The sequence below is a fragment of the Dipteris shenzhenensis genome, chromosome 23, assembly GCF_047967505.1.
Source record: "Dipteris shenzhenensis isolate YYH24624 ecotype China chromosome 23, Dip_SZ_1.0, whole genome shotgun sequence".
Classification (NCBI taxonomy): Eukaryota; Viridiplantae; Streptophyta; class Polypodiopsida; order Gleicheniales; family Dipteridaceae; genus Dipteris; species Dipteris shenzhenensis.
In genome coordinates, this window is record NC_141618.1 from 28,445,731 (window position 1) to 28,461,617 (window position 15,887).

At 42.2% G+C, this 15,887-nt stretch overlaps 1 protein-coding gene and 1 pseudogene across 1 annotated transcript; one reads left to right on the forward strand and one right to left on the reverse strand.

Annotated features, from left to right (window-relative positions):
* Positions 1-232: 232 nt before the first annotated feature.
* LOC147887214 (expansin-A10-like) lies at positions 233-12,789 on the reverse strand (annotated as a pseudogene).
* Positions 12,790-13,129: 340 nt separating this feature from the next.
* Positions 13,130-15,367, forward strand: LOC147887215 (uncharacterized). Its single transcript, XM_087394246.1, has one exon. The coding sequence runs from the start codon at positions 13,130-13,132 to the stop codon at positions 15,242-15,244; it is 2,115 nt and encodes a 704-aa protein (XP_087250372.1). The 3' UTR covers positions 15,245-15,367.
* The last annotated feature ends 520 nt before the right edge of the window (positions 15,368-15,887 follow it).

Here is a 15,887-nt window from a genome sequence, read left to right on the forward strand (position 1 = left end):
TGAACCTAATTCTGGTTAGGTCCTATCTGCCATGTGTCAAGCGGCTGACCACTGGTGGCTAACCAAACCTAGGTTGCTAACCAACCCTATCTGCCACATGTTGCTTCATGGGCAGTCGGAATCTTTTAAAGATTCTGACAGAATGTTCGGGATTTCGTCTGCCTGCGGATTTCCGTCGAGGTCGTGTAGAGGGAGTCGTTGCGTGCGCGCTATGGAATTAGTTCCCCTGTTCTTAATGCACCTGTTCCCCAATGTAGGTTTGCCCATACTGCTAGCCAGCCGGAGCGATGTCGTAGTTCGTAAATATCCTTCCATCTCCAAGCGTAATTTGGAACGATAGGCTCTGCCCATCTAACTGGTTATTATTTTGCCAATTCTCTCCCCAGTTTCGAATCATGGGCTGCCAGCCAGTGTTTGAACCTTTGACGGACACTGACTGAATGTTGCCAGCACCTCCCACATTCGTTATCAGCACCAAGTTGAAGTAGGAGTGGCCATCAATCGTAAAGTGAATCCCTCCTTGTCTGGCGCAAGGTACCCTTCGGTAGAGAACGGGCACTATTCCACCAGCGTTAGTAGAAATCTATTCAAAAGCTGGTTGCGACATGTCGAAATGCTCGAGCGGAGGGTTGCACCAGCCCCCATTGCTGTCGGACAAGGCGTCATTTGGAGGGCAAAAATTAGTTGCAGTTATCGTGACAGATCCCCCTCCGGACTTGCACCATTGCGGGTCGGAGGAGGAATCACACTTGACGTCGAAGCAAGCCCCGCTGCTTTGGCCATTGTTAAACAGGGCGGAGCTAAGAGCCGCGGTGTTGGTACCATAGCCGGAGCTGTATAGGTCGACGGAGCATGGGCTTGGCACTCTCTATCGTCGCTGAGCGGCCTATGAGCCGGTGCTGAGCATGAGGCATTGTGAGCTTGGAGCTCCTTTGCTGGCGGTTGGAGGAGCCTTCGGTAGGCTATGGAGCTCCTTGCTTGCAGGTTTAAAAACTATGGCGACCTCTCTCTCCTTCAAAGGCTCACTAAGAGAAAATATAGAGCTCTCTTTCTCGCAGATTTAAAATCCGAAACCTCCCTCTCTTTCACTGAAGCTCTCCAAAGAAAACACTCCAAGATTGAAGAAGAAGATACTTTCTCTCACACCTCAAGAAGCTCTCAAATCAAATCGAAACTGCGGACAGAAATTTTCTTCACATGAACAGAAATCTTTCATCAACGGAATGAAAGATAGAAACCTCTCAACCTCTCAATCTCTCTCACACTCTCAAGAATCTCAATGTCTCAGCGGAAGACAACGAAGCTCTGATACCATGACAAAAATATGAAGAGGGGAGAGGAGAAGAGTGGAGATGAGGAGAGAGGGCACAGCTAGAGAGCACACCACAAATGACTAACTGTACACTAGAATTAGTTGAAAAAATAGAATATATACAAATCCTTTTAGGGTTAGGGTTAGGGGATCTAACCCTTTCCTTTATAGCACTCTATAAGGTTAGTGCTATGCACATATGATCACGTGATGGTGCTATGCACACATGATCATATGATGTTGAGCGTGAACTCTCAACACATCAAACATACTATATGCAAGATTCGCATCAAGCATCCATCATCACACATGGGAATCTCATGAACACGAAATTTGATGCATGCAGAACTTGCATACCACTAGGTTGTGAAGCAACCAATTACTCTATCGCCAAAACAGCACAAGGATAGGGCTCTGCTCCCCTGGCTAGGGAACCAGAAGGTTCTAGGAGAGAAGTTAAGCATCCCTTGATGCAAGAGGAGGCTAAAGAGGAGCAACAACGTGTGCACTTTGAGCGACCACACAAAGTAGCAAGTGTGGCACCCAAATAGGTGCCATAGATGATCACATGCACATCAAGATATGCTGACTCAGAAGGTCTATATGTTAATATTTTTGCACGTATTTAATATTAGGTTTATAACTTTTGCTAGCCTTCTCGAGTAATTATCACCTATAAACTAGTAATCAATACCACATGCACTACTTTTGCAAGTCTGCAACAATGGAAGGAGGTTAATAAACTTATCTCAAAATAAGAGCTATTGGAGAATTTCCCTTAGAGGTCGATTAACGTGAAGCCAACAACAACAACCAAGCTAGAAGACACAGAAGAACGATAGGGGAAGGTGAGACCACCCCAACCTAAGGGCTTGACCAGCATGGCCACTAGAAGATTGCGAACTATCAAGATGAGTAGATTCGGCAAAATGCCAAAGATATTTATATCAAGGTATATGGAAAGCCACCTCATTGTAGCGATGATAGCCCAGTACTTTGCAAAGTTTCTCCATGTGGAGTTTTCCTCTTATCATGACCAGCGGATAGGTGGTCGCACAGAAGTCAAAATTATTAGAGGCATTAGAGGGTGCATGTTGTGGGGGTTAAAGGTCATTGTGCCTTTACCCTGGTTATGCACAATACTCAAACACATATATAAATGAATGAAAAAGAAGATTAGGGTGGTTCTGCACCCACCAAAACTTGTGTAGCTCTCTATTCCTCTCTCTCCCTCTTCCGTTCTTGCTTTCGTTGAGAGCACTCTCAACTGGTATCAGAGCCCAGGTGATCTAGCTGAGCGTGCTTGAATGCTCAAAGCTCAGCATCTCTGTGGGAGGAAGGAGAAGCTCTGTGGGAAGCTTTATGGGTGACTTTACTTGGATCTGAGTGTGTAGAGACCTTGGAGGAACCTTTGGAAAAGTCACTTTGGTTTTGCGAAGTGGTTTTGAGAGCCTGTTAAGTGTTTTCAAAGAAAAAGTCGTTTTTTGAGCTTTTCCCTGTTCCGTTCGATGACAGAGGCTCTGTATTGACTTGTAGAGGTAACTATTGCTTGCTTTTGGTATCCACTTCACATCAGGAACTTGGAAACACCTGCATTCTTGAATCTGGGATCATTTCATTGGATTTCTGACTCAATGTGTCAGTTTCTGCGTTTTTCTACCTGGGTGTTAGAACTCAAGTTTGGAGCAACCATTTGCAGATATGTCAGTTCTAGTGGACTCAGGAGGTCCTAAAACTTCTATGTTGCTCATCATTCACACTCCGGTGGAGTTTACAAACAGCTCTGTTTCCAAAAACGTTTTTCAGTCTGTGTGTTGGACCCAGTGATTGAGACCATGGTTTCCAAAACCGTCTGTCCCATTGCATTCTGGATGTCCAAAGATCCCTACCTGTCAGTTCTTACATAATTCGGTGGAGGATTTTCAGAGTTATAGATCTCTGTGTATTCGATTTCGTTTCTCTGTTATGCATTTTTCATTCTAAGGTTTTGAAACCTTAGATTTATGCCACATGGCAGTGGATACGTTTTGACTCCCATTTCTCACTCATGGGTTGGGATTTTGGAGTTCTGGCGGAAGAGAGATATTATGCAATGGTGCCCATGTTTTGAGGCATCTCAGGTTCTAGTTTCAGTAGCGGTCATTACCATGGGACTATGATTTCTTGAGCATACCTTATGCAGATCACTCTCGTTGCAGCTTGAGCCATTAGGAAAAAAGGGAGCTCATTTTGGGGCCTTTTAGAAGAGAGAGAAAATAGGCTCTCAACCAATTAGGAGTGGGCCAACGTAACATTGAAAATTCAACAAAAGAAGATGAAAATAAGAAAAAGAAATAGTACTATATGTTCGTAGAAGCATGTCACATTAATGAGGTGATCTGATTTGAATCTTTAAAAAATTTATTTTCTGTGCAGAATTTGGTGATTCTGACACCGCAGACGCATCCGGAACGGCCCAAAACCCCAAAAACGGCACTGGAAACGCTGGAATCGGACATCTGGAGGCCCAGAAACGGCCAAAAAAGGCCGAAAAACGCGATTTGCAGCATTGCCTCCGGATGTCCGATTCCAGTGTTTCCAGTGCCGTTTTTGGGGTTTTGGGCCGTTCCGGACGCGTCTGCGGTGTCAGAATCACCAAATTCTGCACAGAAAAGTGTTGCTCTTATATGAACATTGAATGTAAAGCATGTGAAAGAATATATTTATTCCTTTTCACACTGACATTTCTCACGCAAGTATCCATATTTTCTTGCTTTTGTAGAGAGAGAAAATAGAAAATAGTGAATTTCTTACAGGGCCCCAAAATGAGCTCCCTTTTTTCCTAATGAGTGTGCGCTCATTTGTGGTGTGCATTGGGTTACAGTGGATGATTTATAGGCCATTTGAATGCATTGCGGTGCTTATTGGATGCGTTGATAGGCCCAAATTGCCTTGTGGGATGCTACTTTTATGAACGCTTTGCACACGGATGCTATTTCATGTTGAGGCACAACTTTGACACATTGCAGGTGATGCACTAATAGTGCTATGCTCTCCTGGATGAGATATTATTAATGCATATGCCAGTGGACGGTGTTTATGCTTGAGTCATTTGGCACTTATTGGCATTTTGGATTGCCATTGCAGTTGGCATTTTCTTTTGGGCTAGATTTGCTCATATGGATACATAGTATATGCACATGAGTCAAATGCTTTGAGACATGAGTTTTGGTGATATTTCTCTCTATTGTGGCATACACATTTGGGTGCATCTGGTATTTGGTGTGATTCTCTCTCGTAGGCACTAGCATTTGGGATTTTTTGCTTCATTTGCATCATGGCATCCTCTTACATGTCTAAAAAGGAGTTTTTTAGCATTAAAAAGTTTGATGGGACAAACTTTTCTTTGTGGAAAGAACAAATAAGGGATGTGCTTATTCAAAAGAAGCAGATTAAACCCTTGGCAGGGATTGAAGTTAAGCCTGCAAATATGTCTAAGGATGATTGGAATGAGTTAGATGCATTAGCAAAATCTACTATTAGACTTTCTCTTGGGGAGTCAGTTTATTTCACAGTACTAAATGAGCAGACTACGGAAGATTTGTGGAAGAAACTGTGTGCCACTTATGAAAAGGAAACTGCCTCTAATAAAGTTTACCTCATGAAGAGGTTGTTTGAGCTGCAGATGAAGGAAGGGGTCTCCATTGCTTCTCACTTGAATGAATTCAATATTATTTTCAGCCAGCTTCAGGCTTAGAAGATGAATTTTGATGCAGAGACTAAGGAAATATTCATTGCCATCCTCATGGGATACTTCCTACAGCTGCACCTAGTGGAGTACTGAAATTTGATGATGTTGTGGGTAGCTCGTTGGCCGAGGAGATTAGACAAAGTCTATGGATGGCAACAAGCAGGATGCAGCCTTAAATGTGCAAAGAGGCAGATCACAATTCAGGGGGAAGTCCCAAGAAAGAGGGAAGTCTTGTAGCAAATCCAAGGCACGGAACATTGAGTGTTACCACTGTGGCAAGAAGGGCCATATGAAAAAGGATTGCTACAAGCTGAAAAGAGCATCGACTCCACTGTTTGAGGGGTGCACATTCTCTGTTCTACGTGCCTCCCTTGAGTTACTATACTTGCAAGCCATCTATGGATGGAGCAATGCAAGTTTGAATGCATTACTCAAGTAAGCTTTAAAGTCTATTTTGCAAACATGGTGAATTATGGTAGTGGGTCAATTACTCGAATGCTTTTTCTCATTTATGGTCTTCACGTGCATGCTATTGTGTAAAATGCTTCCAAGGGAGAATAAATTACCAATCTCAAGAGATATGGCAAGGCAACATGTGACCTCTCTTGGAGGATTAGATTACAAGCGCATCCATGCATGCGTCAACGATTGCTTTTTGTTTCGTGGACTACATAAGGATGCAAGAGAGTGCCTTACTTGTGGAGAGGCAAGATGTAGAGTAGATATCAAAACTTTGGATGTGCCTCGTAAGGTTTTGCGACATTTTTCCATAATCCCTCGCATCCAACATATGTTCAAGTGCAAATCCATTGCAGAGCTCATGTCATGGCATTCCTCCCATCGATCAACCGATGGAAGTGGAGAACTCCCGCAAACTCTCCTGCATGGAAGCATATTGAAGACACATGGCCAAGCTTCAAGGAAGAACCTAGGAGCTTGAGACTTGGATTGGGTATGGACGGTGTGAACCCATTTGGTCTCAAAAGCACCTCTTACAGTGTATGGCATCTACCATTTGGGAGCACTTGAATGGGACACGAGATTTCGTAGGCATAAGGGAGGACTTACGTACCACAGGGAGGATGCATGAAGCTTGGCCACAAGAGAGACCAGATGGGTGTGTTTTTTTACCTCATGCACTGTGGAGGTTATCAAAGCTAGAGATGGCGCTGGTGAAGCGCGCTATTACTACAATTCATACTCCCACTGGATGCATGAGGTGTTTGAAGGGAGCCTTTACAAAGAGCAAGAAAAGAGGTGTAGAGCAATTATATGGCTTGAAATCTCATGATTGGCACAAGATGCTCCAAGTAAGTATTTTATGTGCATAATATCTTTTTCCTTTCAAATTTGTGAGTTAATTTACATGATACAAAATATGATGCGTATCAATGCTCCATGCAAGGTGTTCATATTGCTAATATGGTGTACTTTTTCATCTTCTAGGTATGTGAGCTCAAAGGAAATAGATCCCACCACGCTTGAGAATGCTTGAGTTATGTCAGTGGAGGTGGTTTGTTTAGTGGAGGAGACATTTCCATTATTCTCACAAGCCAACTACATCTTATAGTGCATTTGGTGGATGAGATTGCTATATGTGGTACTATACATGCATGATGGTTGTTCTGCCTCGAGTGCTTCATGAAGATCTTGAAGGGCTTCATGAGACAAAATGCAAGACCCGAAGGCAGCATGGCCGAGGGTTGGTTGGTACAAGAGTCACTTGTATATATTTTTGAGTTTCTTATTGATGTGGATAGCTCTCTCCCACGACTATGGAGAGATGATGAAGACCTAAGGATGACCTCTATTGTGCCTCAAGGGAAAGGATGCAACAAAGTAATAGACACGGAGTTGCACAATAGTATCAACCTCTATTGCGTGCTTAATAGTGATGTGATGAAAAGATGGGTGACAAGATACGAGGATGCAAAGGCAAGAAGACAAGAAGAAAGGGCCCTCTTTTGTACACACCACGGATCTTGTGTGCCATACCCTCAGTATCTAAGAGCACTTCCAAAGGATATTCATGTGGATTCGCTACTTGATGAAATGGAGAAAGCAGAGAAAGACAAGGGGATGCATATCACAATGGAAGAATGGGAGTATGCTAGGGGATGCATGAGCAAGGTCGGTATATAGAATGTTGTGCATAAGTTAGGAGATGTCAATAATTTAGATTGCTTATTTAATTAATTTTTTCTTGGTGTAGTGTACTATGTTCAATGCTATATGGTGTGAGGGCAAGCATTTTCGAACACAACGGATTGATGATAAGAGAAACACACAAGATTGCGGCATCATTGCTAGCTTTGAGGGAGCCAATGGAGCCATGGATGATTATTGTGGCATAATCCAAGATATTATTAAGCTTGACTTTCGATGCTTCTTTGTGTATGTTTTGGATGTAAAGTGGTTTAAGGACGTGGTGGAAAGAGGCCCTAATCCAACAATTAAATGCCATGCAAGTGGCTTTGTATCTATTGACTCCACAAAATTTAGGCAAAGTAGAAAGGACACACTAGTACTACTGCAACAATGTGAACAGGTACTGTGCACACATATAAAAATAATCGCTTTTAAATATTTGATACCTTCAATGCAAGGAAAATAACATGATTGTATTTGTGTTTGAATTAGGTTGTCTATCAACCAATGGTGGATAATAATAGATGGTGGCATGTCATACCTATTATGCCACGTTCCAAAGTGATGTATAGTACATTTACTAATATGGAGCGTATGGAGGATGATCATGGCCATGGAGGTGATGATGACCGTGATACCAGAGAGGAGGATGACCATGAGATAGGAGATATAGATATTGAGGCCATTACCCGTGAGGATGAGCCTACCATTGGTGATGCTGATTTCGATGAGCACATGAGTAGCACAAGTAGTAGTGGGTTGAATGTATTTGTAGATCTAAACACTTGTTTGGATTTTGAAGTAGATAGTTTGGCAAGGGTTGATCTCATTGAGGATGAGATTGAACCGTAGCCCATCATTAATATTGGCAAAACTATTTTACATATTGTCTCATTCTCCTCACCTCACTTAATTCTTGTATATATGGGCTTGCAAAAAAGCATTGTTGTTTTTGTTAAAATTATGTGCTTTGGTAATCATGGGCAATGTTTAAAGGGGTGGGGGGCCTTACCTTGTTAAATGTGTAGCATGAGCAGATTTGTTACGTAACCAAAGGGGATTTTGCAATGGTGGAAATACATGCTACATACGCATAGGCAATTAAAAATTTACCTATATTATGTAGTTAATTTAAAGGGGACTTCTAAATTCAACCTCAAAGCATGTATACATACAAAATGAGGAAAAACTTAATGGAGAAAGGTGTACAATCCTAAATATAGTTGTGTTTTAAACACTTCCTTGCTTGCACATGTAATATGATATTTTAATAAATTCAAACTCCGAGCACGTATACATACAAAATGAGGAAAAAATTAATGGAGAAAGGTGTACAATTCTAAATATAGTTGTATTTTAAATGCTTCCTTACTTGCACATGTAATATGATCTTTTAATAAATAGACCAACTCAGAGGATATTCATATTTTCTTTCCTACCATAGTTGAAATTTAGATATTCCTTAATAAGCAACCATGTGAAAAGATTCAAGCAACATGAGTTTTAGTAAAGCCATATTACATTACACATTTTCCCATACCTATGTGGTAAAATAGGTGAATTTGGGCATCCTTGCATACACATTTGCAAAAACTAAAATATTCACACTTGTGGATATGTACTTTAACTTTAAAGTACACAATGGGATCATCTTAATGGGTAACATGAAAGAAAAGGGACACACGACATGCATTCCCAATGCATAAAAATACATTAGCTATCATATGTCCTTTTTTCCTTTATACTTTTACTTGATTGCCCTGAATGTGCTATGCATTGGTTTAAGATGTCCCAAGGTGTTGCCTTGAAAATTACTTTTCTATTTCTATGTCATTATGCACAAGTGTGGAACCTACCTCTTGTCTTTACATAAATAGAGAATCTAAATCTCTTATAAGGGGACCATGATTCCTAAATCAAGTTTGACTAAGTTTCTTGTAATAAAATTTATTAAGCACGTATGAGAATCATTTATAAGAAAAAAATGGATGAAGTTAACATTTAATATTAAAACAATGAACACTTTTTGAAGGCCAATTACATTAAACTACAAACTTGCAACATGAAAGCCCAAAATTGAAGGTTCTTTGTGTGATTATCCTCATATATTTTTATACTAGTTAAAATCATTCTTACGTACATTAGAATGTAAATGAAGTTGGTTTCTTTAATATAATCACCGAGCCATATGATAGATTAAACTATGACTACGACTTTGGATTTCTATGAGGAGATTTTTATACTTTATAAAAAAAGAATAGATTCATGCACTTTTGACAAAGATATGCATAGTTTCCATCATAAGTAAATCTAAAAGCATATATCTTATATGTTTACATAGTTGAAGTCACATGGGGAAATCTTATGATTATCTCCAAGTGTACTGAGCTAGGAGGCTTAGTGGCTTATTCTTTAATGTTTCAGGAAGGAGGCAGTAATGCAAATTGTAATTTTTATGCACACACTTCATTTGTAGGGGCATATGCAATGTTACATTTTCTTGTAGTTCATTCTCCCATTAAGCATCCAGTATAAAGGACATTGATACTTGCTTGTTTGTGAAGACTTTTCCTAAATAATGAAACATACAAGTATTAAATTTGAATATGAAGGCAACCGAATGATGTCACAAGGAGTGGAAGATTATGTTCATGCACATGCCTCCACAACATGTGTCTCGCTTTATTAAAGCTAAAGATTCATATTTATAAATTGATAGCTGGTTTATTATCCCTTGTAGTATGCGAATTGGTTGCTTGAATATGACCAATTGATTTTTTTTTCCTACCGTAAATGTAAATATGTAGCTTAAAGTCATTTAAAGCATAGGCTATACGTAGGGCTTATATAACTTGGTGGTTCTTTGAAGTGTTTGTGTTTAGAATAGTGGAATAGCTAGTGGGCATCAGCTATGGAACTTTTTCATACAAAAATGTAAGAGAACAAGAGAAAATATAAATTTTATCGTACACTATAAAATAATGGATCATGAATTGGAGTACACCAGTTTTCTTACATGTGCATGGTGATTTATTGGACCTTATGATGGAAATGTTTGGTTTCATACATGTAAAAGTATTACACATTTGAGCGTACTAGTAAAAATAGACACATGCTCCATGAAAGTAGACAAATTCTACAATGTCAAGTTTATGAAAAGAGAAAAGCTTTTGCTTCATAACTTAGGCCTTACCAATATTAGATTGGATTTATTATGTTGGCCACTTTGTATCTCCCATATATTTTATATGTTTTAGCCCACCTTTAGGTGTATTCGTTATTTCACATGTGTAAAACCACTTGCTTTAATTTAGTTGCTTTCCTTAAAAAGTCTTCAAGTAAACACTATCAATGCACATTATGTTTGGTGAAATGGCAGACCATGAGTTTACGAATGACATTTAAAACTTTGATTTCATGAGTATGGTAAGTGGTGGTATATTGGTGGGCTTTATAGAAATGGATGTGGTCATTTTAAATAGATGCTAAAAAAGGTTCCTTATGTACTCAACTTATCTGAATGGATATGAAGTGGAGTGATGTGCCTTTTGATATGAGTGGATGTCAGATTAAATCTTTGATAAAGATGCAAAAGGAGTCCAATTACGCACTTACCAATTTTTATTTTAGATTATTATTTTCCTAGAAATAAGGAGTTTATGAACATGTGCCAAGGTGTGGGCATGAGGAGGTCTCATGAGTCCTTTGGCATCTAGTGTTAATCTACACAAATTAATTAGGCACCTTTAAAAATGACCTTAAGTTCTCATTAGGCTTTTCTATTAGCAGGCAGGGGAAGAAACTAAGAAATTCTAAGTATGTCGCTCCTAATGCTGAATACACACATAAAGCCTTTACTCTCATAAATGGCCTAGGAACTTGCACATTTGAGGTCTCATCACATGCACTCATGCTCCTCCCATCATATAGATTGTGCACGAGCTCTCTAATCTTAGGCCATGTAGGACATACTATGGTGGCTCTTGTGGATGAATAAGTACTTTTCTTTTATTTGTTATTGTTAAAATGGACCCCATGCTAGTACTTTCACATGATATTGTTGTGATATTTGCCAAGCCCAAATTACTAGGCACCCTAGAACTTATTTTTTGCTATTGGCATTGTTTAAAAGGTCCCCGACATTGATGATTCAATTGTGCATTGAACAGGCTAGTAAATCGAACAAGAGAAGCGACTTGCGAATTGGGTTGCTGTAATGAAGCCCTTCTTCTAGTCTGAGTGCTTAATCTATTGGCATATAAGGTTCTCTCGAGTGACAATGGGTGAGGGTGGACCTCAAGGGGAGTCACCTTCAGTACATAACCCAGAACCCAGAACTCAGAACCCAAAACCGAGGGATAGGTGCAATGGAACCTTCTTATGAAAAGAAGTGTACACAAAAAGCCATTGAATAAAAGTTGAGGTGAGGGCAAATAAGTTCAATATGTGCAAAGCAATTTGGAGTTGATGTCATGTGCATGGCATGTGGCACGTAAAAAGACTAATCCCATATACAAATGTGTGTTGGTTTGTCCATCTTGTCTCTCTCTTTTCTCTATGCTTCTGGATTGTTTAATAAGCCTTGCGTGTCTCTTCTTGTAGCGATCTTTCAGCACCTCGGGATCCGCCATAGCCACTTGCAGCAGTGCTCTACGACCTTGCATCTGCTCATGACATGACGCCTCGAACTTCCACCCCAATCCAGCAATTTGGAGCAATGGTACAGGTCGAAGACGGATCGGAGAAAGCGGGTTGAACCAGGGACTCTGGAGAGATAATAAGATGTAGTCGATTTGCAAACGCTGCAACCCTTCCGCAAGCTCATTCCAAACCTGCAAAGATTGCAAAACCTTTGCGCAAAAGGGGAGGATGATTGAGGCTATGAACATTGATGCAAGGAAGCTGCTTGGCGTGTGGACGGATCAGAGAAGAGAAAGAAAACAGAAAACAATCCATGAGCTCAAAAAGCAGAAGAGGAGGAAAACAGAAAACAATACGGTGATGGGGAGCAGGAGCTGTAGCGGGCGCTGCAGCTGGTCGATCGATGGCGATGCAAGCGTGCAACAAACAAACCGAAAAAGAAAGAGAGATCGAAGCTGGAGATCAGAGCGAGAGAGATGATCATCGGGGCCACTCGATCGATAGTGGACACTATCACGTATTCCGCGACAAGGTGATGATGGCAACTATCCGCGAACCCACCAGGTGATGGCGGACAGCACCTCGGAGCAGCTCCTTTCTTCGACGTTCTGTAGCTGCTGCGCTGACAGCAGACAGCACGAATTCTTCTCAGCTGCAAAAGATGTTCGCGTGAGTCGCAAGCGATAAATTAGCTCAGCCGCATCTCCGATACACAATTCATCATCTTGCTCCTCATCGGGCAGCCTCGCCAATATGCCCACTGGTTCTCAGCTTGCGAGCTCCCCCTAGTGTCCTCCAGCTTCCGAAGACCACGCCTGCCAGCTCCCTCTCGAGTGTAGGTCCACGAATTCCCGTGCCCGTATATCATCAGAGAATTTTCGGACCGCTGTGCGTGCTTGCTTGCACTCGAGTAATTTGCACATCCTCCAGTACTTCTTACACCCGTAGATTTCATCATACGGTCCCAAGGACTTCCCTCCGCCTCTCTCCACCCTTTGGCTTCCAGCACAATTCCATCCTCCAGGTTCCAGCTCTTCCTTTGTCTATGTGTTCTGGCGCAACCTGTGTTTGCACATATGAGCTTCCCCAATCCTTCTCTGCAATCATCTTCTTGTCCTTGCCCCTTACCTCCATCCCTTCCCAGTCGGCTCCAGTGCCGCACTGGGAGCACGATGGAGGAGAGGTCTAGAATTCAACGCTGGCGTTTGACAGCCGCTCAGCCCTTACCTCACACTGCAGATCCTTCAGCTAGATAGTCTCCGCAAGGAAACTTTTCCATCATTTGTTGAATAGAAAGCATGGATAGGAGACTTCTCAAGGACCTGCAAATACACCTAGGCCGTGATATCATCCAGAGAAGGCATCCCAGTACATTTTTCCTCGTCGTAGCCTTTTTTCCTGCTCTTGTAGCGATTACATGCTTCTTCAGCTATTTTGTATTACTTACAGCAGCATGTGTAATCGTCATCGTATACTTGGCGCTGCGCCAAATAGAGGAAAGCAGCGAGACGCAGCGAAAGAAAAATCAGGAAATTGCAGCACAGATCATCAGTGGTCGACCACAATCTACCAATCAGGTTCCTTCAGATGATTCGTCAAAGACGGGGACGCTATTCACAACCTTAAGAGGTACATTGGCGCCAAGGAAGTGCAACGCAGCAACATGGTCCCATTGGTTGCACAGATTAGAAGGATTGCCTCAGTCGGTACGAAATTTCGTGAAGGCTCAATTTCTTCGGGATATCTATGAAGGAGAGCTCCTGGCGGAACTTGGTGTCGAGGGCCATGATGCTGGGCAACCGGGTGCATCTCCCAGTTTAAGCACAGGTGATCAGATGATGGCAAATGTTGGCTTGCCAAAGGAGAAGGTCGCATTCTCCGGACTTTCAAGGCATTTAAGCATGGTCGAAGAGTCGAACCGGTGCACCAGTAGCGCAGTTCTCACAGTCAATGAAAGCAATGCGATACCGATCTCTCAACGTGAAGACGACGATTCAGATGTTCCGGAGTTGGAGGATTGTTCCAGCGACGCAGGAGAATGCTCTAGTTCTGGTGCAGAAGAAGAGGTAATATGCAAAACTGTCGTAGAGTCTACAGCATTAGCTAGCGCTGTATCAAAAATTAACGAAGAAGAAGTAATGGACAATATTATGGGGCAAGCTTCCAAGCCTATTCATCCACTGGTTTGGTCGGAGAAGGATGAAAATTCCGTGGATAAGCATCAGATACTTCCCCTAGAAGGTTACAAAACAGAAGAGCGAGCTTCCAATTCTGATAGCATGCATCTTAAGTCGTTTGAAATCTCTGACAGATTTCTTGGAAACGATTTTCGGGCCTCAAAGAAAGTGGAGCTCACAGATGCTGAGCTTCAGAATGCATCGGGTGAGTTCTATACAATGGAAGGAGACGTATTGTGGCACGACTCGGACATAAAGAAGCTCCAGGAAGGCAAAGGGCTTTACGAAAACGATGCAGGCTCCAAGAAATGCCAGGTATGGGAGCACGACTATGAGTTCTCATCGGGCGACTATACAATTTTCCCATATAAGGTACAGGCAGGGGTGGATACGGTTGTAAGCTTACCACTCAATCCGAAAGTCTACCGAGCCGAAACGAAAGGGATGGAGAAAGTCGTGCAGGATAGCTCAAATTGTAGATCGACAGAGATGAGACCGCCGGAAGGCGAGGTGAACGAGGATAAGTTGATAGACGAGGAGTTGAGGGCGATTGCATTTGCGAGGGTAAGGAGGGGTGAGGAAGTGTATATGTCGTCGAGGTCTAGTTTTAGGGAGACGGAGGTGGAATGGAGTGTGCATGGAAGCTCGATGATTGACGGAAAAGATCAAGCAGAGGACGTTAGAGGAGCTGCTGTGAGTGGGTGCTGCGATGATCAGCTGAGGCCATGCATAGCTCATTCTCGATCGAGGAGCAAGGTGCTTCAATCGGACCCGCTATTGTCGCCGCACAGTCTGGCGATCAGGGAGCAAGACATGGACGTATTGTGGCAACAATACAACGAGGATTCACGACGGAAATCCGGCACTCATCAAGTACGACAGCCCAGATCCAGCACTCATGTACGACACCATCTCCAGAAGAAGAAGAGTGCACAACAACAAACTGTTGTCGATGATGGGCAGCTGATCACTCCTTCAGCTGATGATCCGATCATCTTGCCTCACGATGCAGCTGCTAATAATGCCGAGCCCAAAAGTGGGCATCCGAGCAGTCCTCATGCAGCTGCAGCAGGCTGCATCGGCCAGCATCTCCAGCAAAGCGATCGAGCTGCAGCTGCTTGCTGGCAAGCCAAAGTTCGTGGATTTCCCCGACGGAAATCCCTCCTCGGATTTTGCAAAGTGTTCAAAGAGATTGGACTCAAACAATGCCTGCAAAGCTCTGACGTGAAACTGTAGAATTTCCACTATCAAGTGTAATAATCTTGTACAAACTTGCTGTTCTTCCTGCTCTCCAGCTGATTAATGCATGCCGGAGTAGGATCATACAGTCACGAAATGCAGACCCACATGATTAAGGTGACGGGAATTTGTGTGTAATATAAGCGAATCCAGTGAATGATCCAGGGCTCCGTCCACTTTGTTTAGATCTTTTGCAGCGCTAAGTTTCTATTATTCTCGTGAACTTGCATGCTCAAATAATCGTATCCAAGTTGCTGTTCATTGTCACGATGAACCGTCCGATATATTGTAATTAGAACTGCTGTGGGGCGCGTAATTTCCGAATCCGGTGAACGATCAAGAGTTCCGTTGATGGTAATGAGATGTTTTGCTGTTTTTGGTTAGATTTGAACTGTCTCCAGAAATGTTTAGGAAACTAACTGAACTTATATGATTTAACTGTGTATGAAAATAACGAAACGTATAAACTGAATATATGATTTCACTACACTTATACGATTTCAGTCTATTTTTAATTTTGTCTTTTCGTTGTAACGACATCACACAAAAGAGAAGCCCTCACACTACGGCCTTGCGTCTTGTCAAAGCGAGGGTGTGTGGTCTTGTGGACCTTGGACCACCGATGAGTGTGTTGAGCGGG

Excerpts from the sequence above, each read along its gene's own strand:
- LOC147887215 (XM_087394246.1), top strand. The coding sequence starts at position 13,130 with ATGGATAGGAGACTTCTCAAGGACCTGCAAATACACCTAGGCCGTGAT.